The sequence below is a fragment of the Pholcus phalangioides genome, unplaced genomic scaffold (assembly GCF_987345545.1).
Source record: "Pholcus phalangioides strain wild (caught in Gottingen) unplaced genomic scaffold, Ppha-v1.0 ptg000039l_1, whole genome shotgun sequence".
NCBI classification, from domain to species: Eukaryota; Metazoa; Arthropoda; class Arachnida; order Araneae; family Pholcidae; genus Pholcus; species Pholcus phalangioides.
The window spans coordinates 17,921,546-17,946,999 of NW_028301625.1; the positions used below are offsets into that span (position 1 = coordinate 17,921,546).

The 25,454-nt window shown below is 35.7% G+C and overlaps 1 protein-coding gene across 2 annotated transcripts in view; it reads left to right on the top strand.

Moving 5' to 3' along the window:
* LOC149065641 (chitinase domain-containing protein 1) overlaps positions 1–14,046 on the top strand; it is a 73,661-nt gene extending 59,615 nt beyond the window's left edge. For both annotated transcript variants that reach the window (XM_089253978.1, XM_089253979.1), the window contains one exon: positions 7,848–14,046. In XM_089253978.1, coding sequence (XP_089110104.1) covers positions 7,848–7,989 — 142 coding nt within the window. In that variant the 3' untranslated portion in view covers positions 7,990–14,046. The remainder of the gene's footprint in view (positions 1–7,847) is intronic.
* The last annotated feature ends 11,408 nt before the right edge of the window (positions 14,047–25,454 follow it).

Sequence of the window (25,454 nt, forward strand, 5' to 3'; positions counted from 1 at the left end):
TGCTGATATAAGAAATTATGGGGCACCAATTTAAGAAAATCCCCCTCATATTGATCTCTAGCCAATAGGTTCTCCCAACTGATGTCTGGATAATTAAAATCCCCTAATATTACTACCCTCTTATGTTTACACATGTACAATATTTCTTCATGAAGCTTGTAGATGTAGTGTGGATTCCAATTCGGTAGGTTATAGCAAACTCCTATAATTAGCTTATGACACTTTTTGTTTTCAAGCTCAACCCACGCTCAACAAGGAATCTAGTTCAGTCAGAGGCACACACGGGAAGGGGTCATAGGGTACCATTCCATCCCCTCCCCCCGAGACAAAAGAAATTAAAATATTCTTAAATATTTCATTACAAAAAAAAATTGAATGAAAATGTCTTTTTATGCTGCAACCTTAACCAAGTTTTGTTAATTTAATGCTATGCTTTTTAAAGGTTAGAAACTCAAATTCTTTGAAAGAGCTTACTTCTGCCCCCTCCTCTCCGAATCCTGTGTGCCCCCTCCAATGATCAATATGCTCATGCCCCTTACTCGTGTGTAGTAGCCTCTCTTAACTTCAGGAAATGGCCCCCGGGTGGGACGGTTTAGAGAGATATAGATGGCTTCTTTCTCAGCCGTAGATATCAAGGGAACAGTTATTTTCCGCATATTATGCTGAGGTGAGCTCACCTCAGCATAATATCCTGTGTAGATTGGACATGCATAAAGTGTCAACACATGTTATCCTTAATGTATATACAAGTGTCTATAATATATGAATGGTCGGGAGAAGAACACTTTCAGTCAATAATAAAAAAATTTTCAGGAGAGTAAGAACAAGCTGTGACTAACATGATTGTTCCCCTTTATGCCATATCTTGCTTCCTTTATTACAGCAGACTGAAAGTATTTTTTGCCGCTGGTGTTTTACTTGGTTGAAAGGGACAGTACTGAGCTATGCAAAAGCACACAAACATTAATTTTGATTTTTTTTTCGACTGAAATCATCCCCCTCTCCCAACCCTTCAAAGTGTTGCTCTCTATCTTCCAAACTGGAAGTGAAAGTGGTAGGTGTATTAACACTTTCGGGTCTGAGCTGTTTCGACTAGGTTTGTCCTATCCCTGTGAACTGGTGGTTTTTGGCACTTTTAATGATTTATTTAAAAAATATTTAGAATATATATGTTACGGTAAAAGCCAGTAAATCCTGTTTTACCAAGTCGAGTTGGTAAAAGCTGACATTTTTAGTAACTTTCATGAAAATGAGTAAAAATGCAAATTTTATAATTTTCATAAATTTGAAAGCTTTTCATTTGTCAATCACAATGATCCTGATGCTAATTAAGATCATAATCAATTAACTAATTAGTCATTCAAATTTGCAAAAATTACTAAAAATTCCAATTTTATAATTTTCATAAATTTGAAAGCTTTTTATTTATCAATCACAATGATCCTGATGCTAATTAAGATCATAATCAATTAACTAATTAGTCATTCAAATTTGCAAAAATTACTAAAAATGTCAATTTTATAATTTCCATAAATTTGAAAACTTTCATTTGTCAATCACAACGATCCCGATGCTAATTATGATCATAATTAACTTATATATCATAATTAACTTATAATCATAATTAGTCATTCAAATTCGTGAAAATTACTAAAGTTGCGAATTTACAAATTATCATAAATTTGAAAGCTTGTCATTTATTAATCACAACGATCTTGATGCTAATTATGATCTTATGATCATAATTAACTAATTAGTCATTCAAATTCATAAAAATTAGTAAAATTGCAAATTTACTAATTTCATAAATTTTAAAGCTTTTCATTTATTAATCACAACGATCTTGATGCTAATTAAGATAATAATTAATTAATTATTCATTCAAGTTTGTGAAAATTAGTAAAAATGCAAATGTTATAATTTTCAAAAATTTAAAAGCTTGTCATTTAGCAATCACAACGATCCTGATGTTAATGAAGATCATAATTAATTAAGTAAGGGGCCGTTCAAGTATTATGCCATCATCGATGGGGGTGAGGCGGTTTCCAATTTGCTGACTTTTGATGATGAGGGGGGTTTGGATAATGCTTACGTCATCAACCAACCTTTATGAAAATATGAAATATTTTTAATAGCATCTTACTCGGTGCTCCATTGAAGTAACACCCCCCCCCCCCCATTAATAAGTTCCCTACAGAGCCACTTTAGTGACCTCTAAATGTTTCACGGATCCAAGTGATATGGAATGCGTCCGGGCCGCTTAAGTGCTCTGGAACTGTGCCACACATCACTCAAGTGATCCGTAATTATATGCTGCAGATCACACACTTAAATAATCTGAGAATGTGCCGTGGGTAACTTGAGTGATGTATAACCGCACTGGGGGCCACTTGAGTGCTCTAAAACTATGTCACATGTCACTCAAGGGATCTCTAAATGTGTCACGCAAGCCTTTTTTTTACATGTTAACTGGTGGGGATTTTGCCCCACTAGCCTTTCTATTTGCCCCACCAGTGAAGATAAAAAATGACCACTGGTGGGGCAAAGCCCTTTTCTTGTTTTCCTGAAGCAGCTTCAACTTTAAACCCTACCAATATGAAGGGAGTCAAAGAAAAAAACTCACATAAAAATATATCGTCATTTGCGAGACCGATTTTTTATGACTGATCTTTTTTCCTTCAAGAAGGAAAAGAAAAGTTCAACTGAAAAGATAAGTTTTCCAAGGACCGACCTTTCCCTGGAATAGGTCTTTTGTTCTCATAAAAAGTCAGACAAATAACAGATGGAGGATGGCCGAGGCGAAGGATATGACCACTGATTGATTTTTTTTATGCTCATTAAAGTGAAAATGGTTGTTATATAACCCTGGGAGTAGAAAGAATCTAAAGTTACTGGGTTGTTATCACATATCGGGGTTAAAACATTCTATTTTAGAGCAATATAGATAGGTAAACATAGTGTAGTAGCACAAAACCATTAAAATTTGGACATTTGGATGGTCTTCAGATCCAGAGAGAGGGGAATTAAGAAAGCAATACAGTGGGGGAGAGATAACTCTGTTTATCCAACGTTCGAGAGACCAAATCAAGTCTGATTATGCTTAAAAATAATCTGAATATGAAGAAAACAAAGAAAGATCGTGAGATTATGGTTTTTTAATAAATTTAATCTCTCTCTCTCTCTTCAGGATTCTTACGATTATTTTACAAATGACAAAAAAAAAGAAGAAAATTAAAAACAAATTTGTAAGATTTTCTGCGAACAATGCTGTTTATAGATGGTTTTTCTCAGCCCGAGATATCAAGGAAACAGTGAACTCGGAAAGAAAAGTCATAGCGTCTCCGCCGGGAATCGAACCCAGGTGCTCTCGCATAAGGTAGGCCCGGTATTCAAGAGGGCCTAGGTTCGAGTCCCGGTAGCGACGTGATGACTTTTCTTTCCAAGAGTTCACGTCAGCAAAATATCCGGAAAATAACTGTTTCCTTAATACAGTTTATATTTAGATTTATTTTTATTATATCTTTTTTTGCAACCGTCTCCAAAAGTAACTCAGCACATTTAATTTCTTCTCAAGTTTCACTCTTTCATAGATCCAGATTTTTTTTGTCAAAATTTTCATTTTACGTTCAAGAGAGAAGGGGAGGGGGGGGGGGCTTTTATTTTTTTCAGAAATTAAGAAAAGATGATTCCACGCAGCCAGCTAACAAGCAAGATACCACAACCAAAGGAAATTCTACTGGATATTTTGTTTATGGCTCACCGCGTTTCCATAATTCACAAAAACTTACAATAAACAAATCATTTTAGAGCCCACTTTAAAGGGGTCATCAGCTTGCTGAATGTTTATGTATCCATTTACAATCGTACTAAAAATTATGGCTTTTCTGGTGATAATATTCGTCAAAATATTCATTTCAGTGACGTCTTTTGCTACCTAGAGAAAAAAATTGAAATCCTATTGACAGAAATGAAATTTTTACCAAATTTCGAGGTTCCAGTTGAAATGGAAATGCTGTGTAATTGATGTTGAGAGTGTCTAATAAATTAAGTATTTTAACATTAATATGTATAGGAATAAATTGTGACCGAAGCCAAATGTGTATAATTTATGAGTAAAAGAGAGTCGTATAACGAGTGTTCCACTGTATTGTAGTTTTATGAGTGTTTTTGTGTATGCTGAACCCCACTATGTGAGTATACAATACTTGAAGAGTGATTCCGTTACTATTGAATTTCAAATGTTTGTAAAAATTAGAGGGGTGGAGAAGGAGATTTGTCTTTGTGTATGTGGTGGTGACAGTATCTCATGTGATGAAGCTAGCCAATGGCCACTCTCAAGTGGTCAAATAATGGGGCCATACAATAATAACAAACCATAAAAAATACCAATCAAGATCTGGGGTATGATATGTCAATGCCTTTTTAGGAGAAGCTGTGTTACGTAAGATGAAATTTGAGATGATTATAACCGGGAATTTAATGTTGAGAATTTATTATTCACGAACGCGGACTCGTGTATATAATTACTTTTTGTTTAGATTTTTTAAATTGAATATCTGTTTTTCATCTCTTGTTGTGTTCTTTATTGATTGTTTTCTTGTTATCGTTGAATAAGTATAGAAATCAGCATCTACATTTTAACATCGGAAAAAAGGTAGAATTTTTTCTTGTTTTTATTTTCCATTCTAAAGTTTCAGGGTTTGCATGTGGTTCTTTAGTTCCTGCTCAAACTAGAACAGTGTTGACAAGTTAGTTATTTTCCAACTAGATCAGGTCTTTTTCTTGGCCATTTGGATGGAAAAAATATTCTTTTAGTTGTTTGTCCTTTTCAAAAAAATTTCGTGTATATAGTAGTCTATTATTAAAACACTTGAAAATACAGGAATATTCCATGAAATACAAGATGTATAGCCATCCAAATAATGATTAAAATTAATTCTGGTTGTTTAAGTCTTGTTTCTAGTTGCTTTCGATGAAGAGATGAATCTCTTTTTTGAAAAACATAATTTTATAACGCTATACAATGTCATCTTGCATCCTTTTGTACATGCAATAATTTTCTACATCGCATGTTTTTTATATTGTTTTGAATCAATGCGAACACAATGTGTCATTATCCTCATGGTGCATCATTTTTGATTGCAGCTCGCTCTGTAAACTTCTGGTCGATTTCTTGCTGTGTTTTTTTTTTCAAGTTTGTACATCACCACCCTCCCTGTTTTGCATATGTTATGCATTAACACAGAGAGAGAGAGAGTTATAATTAATTCATGAGTTTAATAATTAATAATTTTATTAGTCAATACTTTAATTAATTAATAATTTTATTAATGTCAATACTTTAATTTATTTATTTATTAATATTTTTATTAATTTTATTAAAATTTGAAATTTTCACCTGCTGTGTCATTTGTACGAACACACTGGATCTTACTTCGCTTCACATGCCCTTTTTTTCTAGTGCCCCACAAGTTTAAATTTCTTATAAAATGGCCTGGGATTTCTATCAGTTCCAAAAATTGCATAAAATAAAATGGACAACTCCTACCCACTGCGCTTGGAACCCACGCTGTTTGAGGAATGACAATGATTTAGAGAATAATTCTTTGAACCAACTTTGATTGGAAATTTAGTTAAAGATAATTAATAGGAATAAGATTTTTTTTTTTGGCTATTTCGAAAAACATTAGCTGGCCAAATTACTATAAATTAAATTCAATGAATTTGCCGAGACAATCATAATCAATCATTTTCAGAATTTGTAAATTACAGTTATTACGATTGATATCACAACTGTATAATAATATATTTTTCCAAAATTTGCCGATTCGTTTTGGTTGTTGCTGAGGTGAAAAAAGCCGAAATTAGCTGTAATTACAGTTTACTGCCAATTATAATTAAAATACCCGGAACATGTGCACGTGATGTTATGCGGGAAATTAGAAAAATTCATGAACTTGAATGAATAATCAGCTAATTAATCATGATTACAATCAGCATCGGGATCATAATGATTCATAAATGACAAGCTTTAAAATTTATGAAAATTATATAAATTGCAATTTTACTAAGTATAATGAATTAGAATGACTAATTAGTTTATTATGATTTAATTAGCACCAGGATCATTGTGATTAATGAATGACAAGCTTTCAAATTTATGAAAATTATAGAAATCATATTATTACTAGTTTTCCCGAATTTGAATGACTAATTAGTCAATTAATTATGATCATAATTAGCATCTAGACCGCTGTGATTAATAAATGACAAGCTTTCAAATTTATAATAATTTTAGTAATTTTCACGAATTTGAATGACTAATTAGTTAATTAATTATGATCTTAATTAGCATCAGGATCATTGTGATTAATAATTGACAAACTTTCAAATTTATGAAAATTTGTAAATTCGCAATTTTAGTAATTTTCACGAAATTGAATGACTAATTAGTTAATTATGATCTTAATTATCATCAAGATGGTTGTGATTAATAAATGATAAGCTTTCAAATTTTTGAAAGTTATAATCACATTTTTGCCGATTTTCACGAATTTGAATGACTAATTACATAATTAATTATGATCTTAATTAGCATCAAGGTCATTGTGATTAATAAATGAAAAGCTTTCAAATTTATGGAAATTATAAAATTTGCATTAGTTTTTACGAATTTGAATGTCTAATTAATTAATCAATTATGATCTTAATTAGCATCGTTGTGATTGATAAATGAAAAGCTTTCAAATTTATGAAAATGATAAAATTGGCATTTTTAGTAATTTTTGCGAATTTGAATGACTAATTACTTAATTAATTATGATCTTAATTAGCATCAGGATCATTGTGATTGATAAATAAAAAGTTTTCAAATTTATGAAAATTATAAAATTCACATTTTTACTAATTTTCATGGAAGTTACTAAATGTCAGCTTTTACCAACTCGACTTGGTAAAACCTAGGTTTTACCACTCTCCGGGTTTTTACCGTAACATATACATCTCAACAGTTTTTTTAGGTAGAAATTTCAAACTCTTTTATTATTTAAAGGTACTAATAATTAATATTTAATGAGAAATAATTAAAAAAGTTTGTTTTACTGTTTTAAAAGTTCCGCATATGAAAACATTTTTTGACATAAAATTTCAAACAATTCTGAATAAAAACTAAATGTACAAATATCTAAAAATGGTTTTTATTAAAAAAAATCATCTTGTCAATCAACAAACATGGCTACCTTACCTAGGAAGACAAATTTGTTTCAACTATAATTTTTTCTACATCATTTCATAAAGCTACATTGGTTGGCTGCTGCCACCTATATATATCTATTTTAATTTATATATTTTTTTGGAACTAGAAGACTTATAGATTATGTTTAAAAACACTGGGAACATATATATTCAGCCATTTTATAGCTGCTAGAGTTAAAAGTTAAGCCCAAGTCAGACTCTGGTTTAGTTCCCTTGAACAAAAACGCCATCCCGAGTCAGGCTCTGGCTTAGAGCCAAAAGTGTTAAGAATATAAATTGTAATATTTTTTTTTTGCATGTCAGTCTACACTCTAATTGTGTTTATTTAATCCATAATGTTCATATTTCAATTCTTTCTTCTTTTTTTTTCAACTCACAAACATGTAGCTATCTTACATGTAAATGTTATTATGTGGTTAAAATAATGCTTTTGTGAAAAAAATATTTTTTCTCTTTTTTTTCAAAGAAATGAAATGAATACCAGATTTAGGTTCCACTATATATATGTTGCAGAATTTTTGGGTAATGTTTGAAGAGGGAAGAGAGAAATCTGCAACAATATCTAACATTTCTGTTCATTCTTTTTTTTATAGGTACAAGAATTCCGTGCATCAAGTTTATTATCCTACTTTATATTCAATTCAATTAAGAATACATTTAGCAAAACAACTTGGAATCAGCTTATCGATATGGGAAATTGGACAGGGATTGGATTATTTCTATGATGTTCTCTAATTATTTGCATTTCTTTTATTTCTAGTCAATATGTATGTGTCTTTGATTTAACAGTTGTATTCACAATGAGATCAGTTAATTTAGTCATAAATTATCCATTAGTTTTGAGATTTTGAGTTTATGATTAAAACTTTTTCATCATTTGATCATAATTTTAATATATAAGTGTACATTCACTAACCTAAATTTAAAAAGAAAGAGTGAATTGTGTCTGAGCTTAAAACCTAATACATCCTTCAGTTTTTTTTATTCAGTTGCATATTTCTTAAAGTGACACAAGTAAAAAATTCTTGTTTTGAGGAAATCTCGAAAATCTATGAAGTGTGTGTGGGCTAATACAAAACAATTATAAGAGTGGCTGTGTTTTGGCAGATGGGATTTGAAGCTATTTTTGTATACTTTTGATGTTTGATAGAGGACTGCTTATCCAATTCTTTCATGGTGATGACTCAAAAATACACATTTTTGACTTGTGCCACTTTGGAAATGCATGTACAATATTCCATGTCATATTTCTATGTCTCAAATGTTTTAGGAATAATATAGTCGAGTCTCTCCATATAATGAAGTTGCTACATTTTATCAAAAAATTCATTATACAAAAATAATTTTCATTATAGAAAATTTCATGAAAATTCAAGCATTCTGGTAAAAATTGTCATGTAGAAAAACTTGTTAAATACAGGATTTTGTTATATAGAGAGTTTCTACTACAGGGGTCTTCAACCTTTCTTGAGTCATGAGCACTGCCTATGTTTATCATCAAAAGCACCCTTACGGCAGTGTTGACATGTATGCCTGAAACTTGCACAATTATAATTCTCGAATGCAGTTTTTACAGGGTGCATAATTGAAACGTTGATCAAGTGCTTGCAAGTACGGAATTGGACACAAGCATTGAACACTTTTCGTGCTTCAAGGAGTACAATGGTGGTTATGAGCAACAAGTTGAAGATAGCTGCTCCACTATTTATAAATAACAGTGAATTAATTTGGTTGTGGTGTTTGGGCAGTTACTGAAAGCATTTTTTCTATATTCCTTCAGTTTCTTTTATAAATAAAACTCATTATAATGATAAATAAGGATTGAATACTTCATTCTCACTACATATTTCACTCCAGTATTGTTCAGAAATTATACCAATTTATATATACCTTCTTATTTTATGTACCTTCATCATCTCTGTCTAGATCAGTGATGTGCAAAATTTTTTAAGTGCGACCCCCCCCCCCCTTTGATCCAAAAACATATTTATTGGCGACCCCTACATAGGTCTGGGTTTTCCACCTGTAAATTTGCTGTCCCGGAAGCAGTGACATCTTAATGCATGGGTCTACCCAGACACCTCAAGAGAAGAAGGTCCTCACAAAAATTATAACTGGTTGAAATTCTCAAGAGTTTGCCAGGTAGGGCCTCAGAAAAATCAGTTGGCCCAGGGGTCCCTGATGCTCTTAAGACGGCCCTGCCCAGAAGCACTTTTTGGAACGCTTGTTTTGATTTTAATTAGGCGATATTGACTTCCAAAGATTTTTTTTTTAAATATCATATAAATATTCGCTTTGTTTTTTGATGTACTTGGTGTCCCTTATGTAAGGTGGAAGTGTAGCAAGGTGTATGGTCCTTGGTTTTTGTATACAGGGTGATTAAGAAAGAATCATCTGATTTCAAAATGATTCTACACTTGAAGTCGACCAATAACAAAAATTGCTCATAAAATGTAGACACATTTTCTTCCGTATATTCACATATTACTTATCATTCTTTTCTGTGATCGAACGATACTCTCCAAGTTACCCTGTGAAAGTACTAACTTGATATTGTCCGCTCCATGCGCCAGAAGCACGAATGTACAAACTTTATTTTTTTTATCAGCTTTTTGGATACCTTGTTTTGTTATCTACGTTATGCCTGAAACCCGAATGTGTATCCCTATTAAAACACATGTTACGAAACATTTTAGGAAAATAACTTCCATAGAATAACATGGGTAAAATAAACATTCAAATGTCATTTCCCACATTCTCTTTTTGGAAGTACATTGCACATTTGTGATTCTGGCATAACGGAGCCGATATATTGATTACGCAGTGTTACAAAAAAAATTTTTTTTTGGTGCCTGGAATTTTCTAACCAATTTTGACTATATTTGGTGTTCTGATTTCAAATATGAAAACAGTTTTTCTCTATTAGCTCTAGTTTTTGAGATTCAGCATAGCTCAATTATGCAATATTTTAACATTGAGTAGTAAAGTTTTTTTTAATGTGAATTCGATTTCCTCTGCTTTTTTCTTCCTGCTCTGTGTGTCCAAGTTAAATGTGTGTTGTCCAGCTTTCGTAATGCATGGTCGGGGAACAATCCAGATCTAAATAAAATTTTAAGTGTTTTTAATCTGTTCCAGGATTTTTATTCCACAAATCACGAGCAACTACATAACTTATAAAGTTCTTTGTTTTGAGAGCTGAATAAAGGAAAAAAATGGCATCCGTCAAACAAATTGTAATGATCTTCCTGATGTATTTTGCTACAGATGTGGTGAGTACACCCTAAAAAGGAACGGTAAAGTCGTTTTTCTGATTTTGTTAACACTTTTGGGTCTGAGCTATTTCGACTGTGTTTGTCCCTATGTATTGAGGGTTTTTGACACTTTTCAAGGTTTTTTTAAAATACTTAGAATATATATATCTCAACAGTTTTTTTAGCTAGAAATTTCAAACTCTTTTTTCTCATAATATAGCAATTATTTAAAGGTACTGATAATTAATATTTAATGAGAAATAATTAAAAAAGTATGTTTTCGAGTTTTAAAAAGTTCCGCATAACATAATTTTTGTAACAGAAAATTGCTAACAATTCTGAATAAAAACTTGCCCAAATGTTCTACAAATATCTAAAAATAGTTTTTATTAAAAAAAAATATCATCTTGTAAAATTTGCTTTAGTATGGTATACTTCAAAACAAAGATTTGCACACAGAGCAACACCACAAAGTTGGCATTAAGTTTGAGTTTCTGTCCTCAATCTTTTTTTAGTTTCTGCCTTTGATTTGCTGTGTTGCTCCTTTTCATCATCTAAAATGAATAATAATTTTGTAAAATATACGTCATAAAACATTTGAAAAAAATAAGTAATATACACAATTTTTTTTTTGTTCATAAGCAAAAAATCAAATATATTTACTGGTGCTATTGTCGTCATCTGAGAACTGCGATTTTGAATCCCTTACACAAGCGGGCTGGTATTCTGGATCATCTGTATCTGATAACTGATAAAGAATCGTGTGCTAATATATCTCTAAGTTCAGCCAAATCATTGGCATCTGATAAGTCTAAAAATAATTTATAAGACATCGTGAAACACAACAAACGTCGCTACCTTACCTAGGAAGACAAATGTGTTTCAACTATACTTACTTGTACATAGTTTCATAAAGCTACATCCATTTGCTGCTGCCATCTATATTTTTTTTAGAACTAGAAGATTTATAGATTATTTTTAAAAACACTGGGAACATATATATTCAGCCATTTTATAGCTATGAGGGTCAAAAGTTAAGCCTGAGTCTGACTCAGGCTTAGTTCCCTTGAACAAAAACGGCATCCAGAGTCAGGTTCGGGCTTAGACTCAAAAGTGTTAAAAGAGCTTACCTTGGGTATTTTGGCATTAGACTTGGTGACCAAGATAAAGTTTGGACTCCACAGACAGTGTGTAAAACTTGTACATCAGTGGACTAATGGGAAGAGAAGAGGTCTAAATGGGGTCAATACCCATTGCTCACTCAACCAAAATAAAAGAGGAATATGATACTATCATTTTGGTCATAGAGAAGATGTTTCACAAACATCAATGAGTAATTTGTGTGGACTTGAAAATGATTAATTTTCTTCTTGGCCAGCAAGGGGGCTACACAAAATACCATTGCTTTGCGTGCCTATGGGATAGCAGAGCTTAAAATACCACTGGGTAGAAAAATAGTGGCCTATGAAAGAGAACATGGTTGTTGGAGAAAGAAATGTAGTTCGTGAACAATTAGCCAGATGAGACAGAATCATCTCGCTTTCGTTGTGTATTAAGCTAGGGTTAATGGAACAGTTCATGAAAGCTCTAGATCACAGGAAAGCTCTTGCTTTGAATACATAGGATAAAAAATGCATGGAATAAGTACAAAAAACTTAAAGCTGGAATTTTTGATGGTCCTTAAATCAGACAGCTTATAAATGATCCTCATTTTGTAGATTCCATGAATGAGACAGTGTAGATCTCATTTGTCCTTGTTGGCAAGAAATTTCTTGGCAACCACAAGACTGAAAACTATGTTCAACTAGTTAGCAGCATTCTCAACAACTTTGAAGACCTTAGTTGTAATATGAGCATGAAGGTTCATTACTTGCACAGCCACTTAGACCATTTCCAAAAAAATCTAGGTGATACTAGTAAAGAACAAGGTGAACGATTTCACCAGCAAATAAAAGCAATAGAAGACCAATACCAGGGGCAGATGGGATACTCATATGATGGTAGATTACTGTTGGAATATCTCTGTGAAGAGACTGTGTATACAAAGTTCACTTAAGAATTCCAAACAAAAGAAGCTTTTGGAGTGGAAAATATAACTTTTCCTGTTGTTTTTATCTGATTTTTAATTAAGCTATTAAGATTTACAAGAGTGTTGCTGTGTTTTTCAATCAATTGAAATGATAAAAATTAATTAAGTGATTTTTTTTTTCTTCAGTTTAATGCCTATACCCTAAGCCTAATTTAATGTGTTAATGTGAATAATGCTATTTTCATATCTCACAAACAAGAGCTGATGGGAGAAAACTAATGTCATATTCGTTTTCAGCGAAATACACATAAAGTCAGTTAAAAAAAACCCAGCATCAAAATCAGTGTTGCGCAGTGTTATTGTACAAGTAGAATTTGATAAAATTGCATTGTATGATACATGGTAATTAGCTCAGCTGAATAAAGGCATTCTTTATTTTTCACATATTTTTAAATAAAAATGAATTTCTTATTTGGGAGTTTTTATTTTGGAGAACCTCTTTCAACCTCCTCTAGTTCATTGACATGACCCCCCCCCCCCTTGGGATCACAACCCACAGTTTTCACACCACTGGTCTAGATAACTTTTAGAGAAAAATCCTTCATTTCGAAAAATTCTTTTTATACTTAATAAATAATTGATATAAACTTATATCCTGTTCAATTGTATTGTTTTTGTCATTTGCATTAAATCACAGTTCTTGTGCATTTGAGAGCTAATTAAACTGGCACCAACTAAAATTCAAAGGCCTGTTAAAACATAATTGAGATATACAGTAGAACCTTGATTAGCCGTGGGTATTGGGTCTAGAGGCAACTCTGATAATATCTTTGGTTGATATAGATCAAAAGATGATCCCCAAAAATGTGAAAAAAAATTCTGCTAGGTCACTGGTAAATTTATTTATAAACAAATAAAGTCTGACTGATATAATGGTAAATGTAAGAATTATGGAAGAATATTCTCTCAAATCGATATATACAAATTTTCTGGATTTCATTACCCACATTGTTCACAGCACAAAGCCAGTGAAATGTATACACAACAAGTTAGCATTGGTCAGCAGAAACTTGGTTAATTGAGATTCTACTGCAAATGTATGGCATATCTTGATGAAGTACAGATGAAATACAGTGAAGGTCAGTTTTTTATAATGAGTATGGCTTATAACGACAATCTTGATATAATGAATGATTTGCGGGTGATTGTGAAAGAGCTAATGTTACAAAAAACATCTGCTTATAACGAGAAGTTTGGTATAATGACAACTTTTCCCATGATTGTGAGCTGTCGTTATAACGGACTTCTACTGTAAATCTCCCCAATGAATATCTTCGATTTCAGTCACTTATTGTGCATTATATCTGAATTATAAGATTACTATCATTTTTTTTGCCATGTATATGTTCAATGTATATGTATGATGAACTTGTTTCTGTAAAGCGGTATATATGAATGTTTGCTGTAAATTTCTTATGTTTTGGTATTTCTCTACATGTTTGAGTAAAAAAATTGAAGAAAAAAATGTATTTGTGTGCAGTGAATTTTTTTTGTTCAGAAGTTCTTGAATTCCATGTATATGGCATCTAGCTACCCCGTTTTTCCCAGTCAAAGCCGTCATAAGTGTTTTACACATGCAGGTGCTAGGCTTGAGCTTTATGTAGAGATTTTCATCTCTGAATTAATTGTGGGGTGCTATGCTCCAGGATATATAAAATACTTAGCGCCACTAATGTTTTCTTTGCATTGGTGCCTCTTCACACCAGTCACCTGATACTGTAATATCTTTGGATGAAGGGTTGGTTTTAGCATGTGTTTTGGATGGCATTGGTCTCTCGCTATCTTGCATATTGGTGGCAGTAATCATATAATATCGAATATTCGTTGTTCAGATATCAAGCTGTTATGTTCCAAGGGGAGTGCAAACTTCCAGTTTATGTTTTGTTCAATAAAAATCAACTTATATTTATTTAAATTAATTAATTTTTTTAAATATATATCAAGCTACAGAAACAATCTAATTACAGCAAGGTAAGACAGACATGCTAATACAGTAAAATAAAACGATAAAATGCAATACACAGATATAAAATACAAAAAATAAAAACAAAGACAAGTCAATACAAAATAAGTAAAATGAAAGGCTATATAAAAATCACCAGATCAATTAAAAAATGAAAATAAAAACACACAACGATTAAAAATAAAAACAACGATTAAAAATAAAATGAAAAAAAATATATATTTTAACGACAACACATCATTTAAAGAAAAAAAATTGCTCATCATTCGGAGAGAAGTTCTTTGAATTTACTAATAGGTGTTGTAAATATTCAAATTCATCGGGTAAACTATTATATAAAATACAAAATCTGTGTTAATAGCACAAGAAAAACCAATGAATGTACTGAAGAGAGCTGTATGAAATAATTTATTTGACTTGGTGTTGTACTTAGTATGTTGCAGGGAATTTTTCTCCAATAGGGTTGTTAATAAATGGAATAGCTTGCCCCCGGAGGTAGTAAATTCTAACACAATTGAAAAGTTTAAAAGAAAAATATGATAAACATGTTGGGGTAAGTCGAAAAGCTATCCCTACTTAGAATAATACAACCATAAGTATTCATTATGGGTTATCATGTATATATATATATTGCTTGTAATTGCATTTTTAATTGGGTTGCTGTATTTTTTAAATATTTAACATGCATATTTGTTATGGGCATATTTTTCTCAGCCACCTCGTTGGGCATTTTGCATGTTGTGGCACTGTATTTGTACTGTGTGACTAAGAACCCTACTTTGGATGACAGATAAGAACAATCACTATTACCATTGAGTAACTGCCAGAAAAATTTCAAAAGGAATAAAATTTCTTCTCTTTTGGAGTTTGGTAATTTTAAAAAAGTTTGACAAAGAGGAAAGCTGTTGAAATTCTATTGTCATATATATATGTTCTAAATTTCTTAAAATACAAATATTGCATAAATAAATTTTGTATAATTTCAATATCACCAATAGCATTATCGTAATGGTGATTCCAAACAACGGTTGCATATTATAAGTTTTGATCATGTTATAGAGTTGAAAAGAACAATTATTGTATTCAAATTGGTTTATTGATATGAATTAGTATAAATATCGTTAATATGATCACGAAAGATAAAATCAGAGGTATAGATTACAACCAGGTCAGTAGCAGAATATTTTTTCTGTAAAATATCAGGTCCAATATAATAAGAGTATAGGATATGATTTTTCATACGGATGAAAGACATAAAACATTTGTTTATATTCAAGTGTAGATGATTCTCAATACAAACCAGTGGTAAATGTAGGTTAACTTACCTTGAATAATAGAATAAAGCTTGAATATAATAGAAGCTTTTAAAGCTTCCAGACTAGCAAGTACACTGCTGGCCACCGTAAATGCAACACCCTGAAGGAAGCATGCAAATAATATGAAATTTACAAATTTACAACATGTATTAGCGGAGGTGAGATATGCAAATGATTAGAATTTCAGCGCAGACGCACATCACGCGCGCCTGTGGCGCCACTTCAAAGCGCTATTTAAGGCTTGGAGATTTCGACGATTTGAAGTACGGCAATTGTGTTTTTCTTGTGATTTTTTCAAAAAAACGATCAATTATGCCTCGTAGAAAACAGCGATCATCTTTTGATCAAGTATCCGAGTTCGACAGAGGAAGGATAGTGGCCCACCGAGATTGTGGATTATCTTTAAGGGAAATCGGTAGTCGTGTTGGACGAAACCAAACAACTGTAATGCGGATATGTGATCGTTGGATGCAGGAGGGTACGACGGAGCGACGTGTTCGATCGCATCCACCTCAGTGCACCACTTCACGTGATGACAGGCGTATTGTGCGTATGGCAGTGACGGATCTCTCAGCCACATCACGAACCATAGCACAGCACATTCAGTCTGTACCGCATCATCCAGTGTCTGCGCGTACCATTCGACGCCGTTTACAGCAGAGTGGTCTGTCCGCAAGACGTCCATTGCTTCGTCTACCCTTGACGCAGAACCACAGACGTCTCCGCCGCCAATGGTGCGATGAAAGAAGGATGTGGACGGCACAATGGAATGAAATTGTCTTTACTGACGAGTCACGCTTCTGTCTGCAACACCACGATGGTCGGATTCGAGTCTGGAGACACCGTGGAGAGAGGATGCTGAACAGCTGCGTTATGCACCGCCACACTGGTCCTGCACCGGGTATTATGGTATGGGGCGGTATTGGATATCACTCTCGCACTCCTCTAGTACGCATTGCCGGTACTTTAAAAAGCCAGCGCTACATCTCCGAGGTGTTGGAGCCAGTTGTCCTTCCTTACCTTCAGGGCTTGCCCACAGCCATATTTCAACAGGATAATGCGCGACCACACGTGGCACGCATTGTCCAAAGGTTCTTCGTCAATCGCCAGATTGAATTGCTTCCCTGGCCAGCTCGCTCTCCGGATCTTTCGCCGATAGAAAACATGTGGTCCATGGTTGCTCAACGATTGACCCAGATTACATCCCCAGCTGCCACACCAGATCAACTTTGGCAACGCGTGGAAGCTGCTTGGTCTGCAGTACCCCAAGAACACATCCAAAGTCTCTTTGAATAAATGCCGAGGCGTGTGGCAGCGGTGATCTCCAACAATGGCGGCTACTCTGGCTACTGATTTTGGTAGGAACCACACTTCACAGAAGTCTATAAATTTAATCATTTGATGCTTGGTCAACATGTTACCTACAAAATAAATATTGTTGCGATATCTCTTGTCTTTCTTGGTGTTGCAATTTGGGTGGCCAGCAGTGTATTTGTAAGTGGCAAGAAACTCGAATAGTAGATGCCTAATTTCTCCACCATGTCTCCTATAGTTTGGCAAGGATCAGGTTAGTAGTGTATGCAATCAGGGCTGGAACTAGGTCTGATACGCAGGTCTAAGAGGGTGTTGAATCAACTTTTTTTGTCAAGAATTATGGGAAGGGTCAGCCAAAATGGGTGCCTACCCCGGACGACATTATATTTTTGTTTTTAGTTATGGCCCTATTGACAGTCAGTTGTCAATGGCTGGTGCATGTTGTTCACATGATTTACCTTCAAGGATCAGACTTTCTGGAAACATATCGCTGAGTAGTTCATTCATTTACTATGTCATCTGCTTCATTGATGTTTCTTTGTTGCCTGTGCTCAGTGCTGTCTTAATGCAAGGGTGCATCCCGGGGCATCAAGAAAATGAAATCTGATTAAAAATTTTGTGAGTAGACATGCAAATTGGTAGGTAGGCATTCCTAGCTCGGTAGGGGGCTTCAGAAAACTCACTTCACCCGGATGCCCATGATGTTCTTAAGGTGACCCTGCTATCCTATATTGCTGCCAAGTTCGAAACTTGTATAGAAAACATTTTCCATTTTTTGTATGTTGTCTATATGATCTCTTTATAAAGGCAGCACTGAAATCATATCACATCAACGTGAAGGGGTATTTAATCTGTACCATACAAAACACTACCACCATTTGAAGAAATTCATAAAAATGGCAAATTAATTCATCCCTAAAACTGAAAATTCATGAGTGACAACCTAATTCATAATTTGAAAGGAACATTCATGTCCAAGCTGAGGTTCAAACTTGTGTTGCGAAGATTAGTGCACTAACTGTTTTACCATCAAGCAACAAAGTGTCTTATTACTTTCAGATATTCCCACCTCAATTTTAAATCTAATGACTGGTTTAATCAGACGTGCTATCATTCCATCCACCCAGCAATGTGGAGAGAAGTGTACTCTGCTCTGCCACATACATAGGCTGGAAGAAATCTCGGCAACAGGATAAGTCTGGGTGCAGATTTCTGGAGTTCGTGATTCTGATGGGGACACAGTGCCGATATGATATCTATATAAATTTTCAGTTATTCTTTTTTTCCCTTTACAAATGGCACAGATTATGTTCCAAAATGTACATCAGAATTTTTAAACTTCTATTTGCGTTGAACTTAATATTTAATGATTTAGCAAGTTCAACGGTCTGGCATTACCTTGTAGGAAATGCATTGCATTCTACTTATTCTGAGTTCATTACCTGATCATTTGGAAGAATAAAAGATCAGATAAACATCTTTAATTCTTCAAGCACTTTTATAAATTTCACTGATCAGTATTATATGTGGCACAGTGTAAATAACCAAACCCTCTTTTGTTTCGATAAGTTTCCCAATTTTGTGCAGAAGGAAGAGAAATAATAATTTTCTAAGATTAATATTTCATTTTCTATTAGATTAAATCTATCATTGCGCATATTCCTATACTATATCCCAAAGGGAAAAAAAAGTATACTTCAAACACCCTCTCTCTCCTATTATCAAAATGTAAACAATAGCTGACTGCTCACTTGCTGTTGATCAACAGGTTGAGGGGGGACAACATGCTCAAAGATGAAGTCAACATTACCACCTATGTGGGCTCATAACTGTCGAAATACAAGGTATCAAGTTAGGTGAGATATTTCATAATTGCCACTGAGAGGATTAACGTACCTTAAATTTTATTATAGAAAAGAGTGTGGTGCTTATACAGTGTGATCAGCGAATAAGCCCTTATTTCAAAATTAAATATCTCTACAACAAAGATCAATAGAATTATGCGATAAATGGTACGTTTATTAGCAAAACTGTAAGAATGTTGTACAGAAATTTCGAAAATTTAGTTTTTTTTTTTAATTTTTTGAAATTAAAAAAAAAAAACAAAACTGGAGATTTTGGGGTTTCGAAAATCCTCATTTGTGTGAAGAGAAACCACTGCATTCGCCTAAAGTTACTGCATGGGCTGCGGTATGCGCCATGTGTGCTGACAAATTGTTCCAAAATTTTAACGTAACGTTCAGTAGTAATCGTTTCTCGCACGAAGAAGGGGCTGATAATGCCTCTGGTGCATACCGCAGCCCATGCAGTAACTTTAGGCGAATGCAGTGGTTTCTCTTCATACAAATGAGGATTTTCGGAACCCCAAAATCTCCAGTTTTTTTTTTTTTTTAATTTTAAAAAATTAAAAAAAAAACTAAATTTTCGAAATTTCTGTACAACATTCTTACAGTTTTGCTAATAAACGTACCGTTTACCGCATAATTCTATTGATCTTTGTTGTAGAGATATTTAATTTTGAAATAAGGGCTTATTCGCTGATCACCCTGCATATATATATTGAAACTCCCCACATTATTATATGTTTATCTTACAGAGGTGCAAAGTATAACGGCCCTCATTCTGAGCAATACAGTAGTACAATACACTGATAAATCAACAAGCGAGTGATCTAAGCCAGTGTTTCGCAACCTTTTTCAACCCATGGTCCCCTTTGAACCATTTCTTCTTATAGCCCTCCGCCATCTTATCCAGACCCACACCCTCATCCAGGAGTGAGACCCTTTCTACTTATTGAATTGAATTTAGTTAAAACTAAGCAATTTATAAAGAACAAAAATTTTATAAATAAGATCGATCGCTGGAATCTTGGGCCAGGCATGGATCCAGAAGGGGGGGGGAATGATCATCCCTCCCAAGAGCCGAATTATATGGGGAAAATAGGTCTGTGTAAAATATGGGACAATCTATCGGACTTCGGAAGGGACGATAAACGGCCTCTCCCAACCACTGAACTATAAACTATAGCTTTTTCCTATGAACTTTCCTTATAGCTCAGTGCTCCTAACACATCACCCTGCGCTAGACTTCTTCTGGAGGTTGTATGTATGGCCGTCTCTCATGGGTCCTGGAGCAAATTGATGTTCTGGCACTCCCCTCATAGAGGTAGAAGTAATAGCTTATACATGTATATGTTACTGCCAAAGCCCGAAATCGGTTCCGCGGTCGGTGGTAAGCACTTCAGGAACACCAAAGCGAGCAATCCAGTTGGCGAAGAAGGCAGCAGCAAAAGTCTCATCAGTTTGGTGTCAGGAATTGGTACGGCCTCAGGCCAGCGAAAAAATGTCACAACACGTTAAGACATAACGGTTCTCTCTTGATGGAGGAATAGGGCCGACTATATCCAGATGGTGGCTGATGGAATCCGGCTGAAGGCAGGCCAAACTCTCCTATAGGAGATATAGTATGCCTTCCGACTTTAGAGCGTTGGCAATGAAGACATGCCCTGCACCATTCTTTGCAGTCCTTGGCGAGAGACTTCCAAACGAATCGTTTGGATGTAATTTCCACTGTTGCCTTGGCACCTGGATGGAATAAACTATGAATGGAATCAAACACTTGTCTTTTAAATGTTTTAGGAACGTAAGGTCGCACATTTTCAGTCGACACGTCACAGTAGAGTTTAACATCGGAATTAGCGAAAGTCATCGGCCTAAGCTCAAGACCGGTACCGGAATCGACAATCGATTACAAATCAGTGTCTCCAGCCTGCGCGCGAGTCATCTCAGTAAAATCAATTACAGTAGGAACTTTAATTTCGGCTATGCGCGAAAGAGCATCAGCGACCGAATTTTGTTCGTCTGACACGTGTCTGATATCAGTCGAAAATTGACTTATGTAATCGAGATGTCTTATTTGGCGAGCGGAGTATTTCTCAGTTTTCAGAGGGCGATGGTCTGTGTATATGGAAAAGTTACTTCTAGCATGTGACGAAAATATCGTACTGCTGAGTAAATGCCTAGAAGTTCACGATCGTACACACTGTACCTTTTCTCAGTTGCTGTGAGTTTACATGAAAAAAATCCAAGTGGTTGGACTTGTTTTTTCACCACTTGATATAAAACCGCTCCCAAGGACGTATCCGATGCATCGACTGTGAGCGTCAAAGGTGCATTTAGTACTGGGCAGTGCCGTCTTAATTCATGGGTCCACCCGGGCACGGCCCGGGGGCCTCAAGCAAAGAGGGGCCTCACAAAAATGAGATCTGGTTGAAATTTTCGAGAATTGTTTGGTTAGGGCCTCAGAAAAATCAATTGGCCTGGGGGCCAAGACACTCTTAGGACGGCCCTGGTAGTGGGTGCGCCAAAAGGGCACAATCAGCGATAAATTTTTTGCACAACGAAAATGAATTTTTTGTTTCATCCGTCCAACTGATAGGCGTTAGATCTTTTTTGCGTTTCCCTTTCATGAGTTCGTGTAAATTTGCCTGGGCATGAGCAGCGCCTTTCAAAAACCTGTGGTAAAAATTGATCAAAGCGAGAAATCTCATCTCATCCACAGTTTTAGGCAAAGGATAATCAAGTAAAGCTTGAACTCTATCGGGAATGGGAGAAATTCCTTCCCCAGTGACAGTTACGCCCAAAAAATTGATTTTATGTTCACCAAAAACACATTTTTCAGGATTAATTACCAAATCATGATCACTCAATCGTTGAGAAAGTTTTCTGAGATCACTTTTGTGACTTTCCTCATCAGCGGATGCTACGAGCAAATCGTCTAAGTACGCATGGACAAAATCTAGATCAGATAGAATGCTGTCTATAAATCGCTGGAATGTCTGAGCAGCATTTCGTAGTCCAAAGGACATGCGAATGTACTCGAAAAGTCCGTGAGGTGTGATTACTGCTGTTTTTTTAATACACTGGTGTAAGAAATTAAGAGAATTCGCAGACTTGGTCGATTATCTCTAGAACTATTGTACCGATTTTAATGAAATTTGATATGTACATACATTGATACAATACAAAACAAATAACTATTCAATAATTGTGTGTGTGTGTGTGTGTGTAATACACACGCATGATCGTGCGTAACACTCGTTGGAGTCGGAAGGTATGAAACAGCGGTTGCAGAATAAACAAAAAAATGGGTTAATAGATGGGTTAATAGGGGGTATGGTCCCCTCTTACAGATATACAGGTCTTGACAGCGTGATTTCATACTTGAAATAAGGCAGTTTATCATTTCCTGTGGCAATTGGTCCCACACGTTCAGCAACGCTGTTTTCATTCCCTGGATGGTTCCCGGAGGGGGGGGGGGTTGCGAGTCGCAATTGCCCTCCCCAGAGCGTCCCAGACATGCTCTATAGGGTTAAGGTCTGGAGATCTGGCTGGCCAATCCATCCGGCGAATATCCTCTCTCTAGAAAATCGTCGAGCAGAAGAGCTCTATGTGGCCTCGCGTTATCGTCCGTTAAAATGAACTCAGGGCCAACTGCACCCCTGAAAAGGCAAACATAGGGCTCCAAGACCTCATCCCTATACCTCACACCAGTCACAGTGCCTCTTTCAAAGACATGGAGAGGTGTGCGGTCATCCAACATGATGCCTGCCCAGACCATTAAACCTCCTCCGCCATAATGGTAGATTTCGCGGACATTGGAGGGTAGGTAGTGGGTCCCTGGTTCTCTCCATACGAACGTACGGCGAGAATCAGTGCTTAGGCTGAACCGGGACTCATCAGTGAAGAGAACGGTTGCCCATTGATCCATACTCCAATCTCTATGCTCTTTGCACCATGATAAACGGATTCTCCTGTCCGTAGAAGTGAGCGGGACGCAAACAGCAGGTCTTCTTGCAAACAACCCTCTCTCATGAAGTCTTTTGGAAACAGTCACCCTTGATACATGGGTTCCTGTGGCTGCATACAAGTCACGAGAGAGCTGAGAAGCTGTAGCACTCCTGTTACGCCTCGCTATAATCGACAAATGGCGATCTTCTCTGGCCGTCGTGGCTCTTGGACGACCTTGCCCAGGCTTTCTCTCGATGGATCCGGTATCCTGGAACTGTTTCCATAAGTTACACACGACGCTGGGCGTTAAATTGAACTCTCTACAAATCTGGACTTGAGATTGGCCTGCTTCTAGCCTCCCCACCTCATTCCATCATCTAAACGTTGGTGGTTACTCATTTTTACTGTTACAATTTGAAATTAACCGATTGCTGCAAAATAACACCAAGAAATTCGCCGAGGTGTGCTAGCGAACGATCATTTGATCATTTTTGACGCACCACGGTCATTTGATCATTTTTGACGCACCACGGTCATCTGATCATTTTTGACGCACCACGGTCATTTTCTGCACACGAGGGCTAATTAGACCGGGACCTACAATTTATCGCCGATTCCGAACGGCAGGCTTGTTTTTTATACTCATCGAGAGGTTGGTGCGCTAACCCCACGATGGGGGAATTTCCTGCGGTAGCAATTTTTTGCTGCGGTCAAGTCGCCGTTTTGCTAGCGAACGAAATGCGCCTTAACTTACGCGCGCTTATAAAGCCTGTTTCTCTACTACTACTTCACCAAACACCGATTCTGGCCATATCGCTATATTACAATTTACTGCCATTAGTGAGATGGGTTGGAAGTGAAGGCGCTGTCTATCGGTGGTCGCCTCGAGTTCGTTAGGGAAAATATCTTATCTATATCCTCCCTAGGGTTAGAACCCGGGACCCAGACAACACCTTTCTCTACTGGCTCCACCTACACACACGTGTACGCTTACGTATTTGACGTACAAGATTTGCATTTTTGTCTAGAAGCAGTGGTTTTACATTCAGTTCAGTTCTTTTCATGAAATTCGATACAATATGCAAATTCTCTTAATTTATTTCACCAGCGTATCTTTCGGTTCGACGTGAATTTGGTGATAGGCCTTTACGAGGTCTATCTTAGAAAAAATTGATTTTTCTGCAAGACCAAATGAAAAATCTTGAATATGTCGCTGCGGTGGTCGAGTGGTTATGGTGACAGACTCGCGATGCGAGGATCCGCGTTCGAACCCCAAACAAGCATTACAGAGAAACAAAAAATTTCACGTCAGGTTTCACTACACGTACACGCACATTCCCACATGTACCGATTCGTTGGGGGTTCCCGGGGGGGCGGGGTGCATGTGTGGTGTAGTAGGTAGGGCCTCCAAAAAATTTCTCGGGGATCCATGATGTTCTTAAGTCAGCCACCTCGTTGGGCAGTTTGTCTGTTGTGGCGTTGTATTTGTATGTAGTAGGGAATAACGAACGGGCACAGTTATGGCATTGAGCCTACGATAATGCCCCAAATCCGCCACTCACCATTCTTTTTAGGAACGAGATGAATTGGGCTCGCCCATGAACTTTTTAACGGGCGAACGATGCCCTGCTTAATTAAGCTGTCGAACTCCTTTTTCATGGCTAAAAGTTTTTCAGGCGATAGTCGCCTGGCCTTAGCGAAGACAGGAGGACCATTCCGATATTTTCCCTAATGAACTCGAGGCGACCACCGATAGACAGCGTCTTCGCTTCCAACCCATCTCACTAATGGCAGTAAATTGCAATATAGCGATATGGCCAGAGTTGGTGTTTGGTGAAGTAGGAGGACCATTCCAACAAGCTAAAAAGAAGCTGGATTCTACGCAAAGGAGCTTCTTGTTATACATCACGAAAGCATATTCGACGACACCGACCAACGCCCTTCAGAATATCACGGGTCTCCCTCCACTAAGTCTCTGGACAGAGTTTGAAGCCAAGATGGGACTGCTGACCAGTGGCGTAGCCAGGTTTTGGTCCATGAGGGAGCGAAATTGTGAAAGGCGCCATTTTTTTGTTCGTGCTTAAGGTGCAAATTTAAAATTATGCATTAGTGGAAAGAACTTTAAATCTCCTTATTTAAAAAAATCAAATTTATTTTGTTTTCAGTTGATGTTATTTTTAAAATTAAATTACCTTTCAATTGATTAATGTATTTTAATTTTTTAATTAATTTAAAAAAAATGTAAATTCCATTTCATGTTTTGTGTACTTATACAAATGCAAACACCAAAAACAAGTGGGAAGTCACCCTAAAAGGTAGTTTGAAAAAAATTTAGATTAAAATATAAAAAATGATAGGAGAATAAAATAAAAAGGAAAAAATATATTTTCTCTCTCTAAAATTATTCCAAGATATGAAAGTGCAGAGAAATCTTCATGCTTCCATTTAATCACTTTTATCATATTATACTGTTATCGT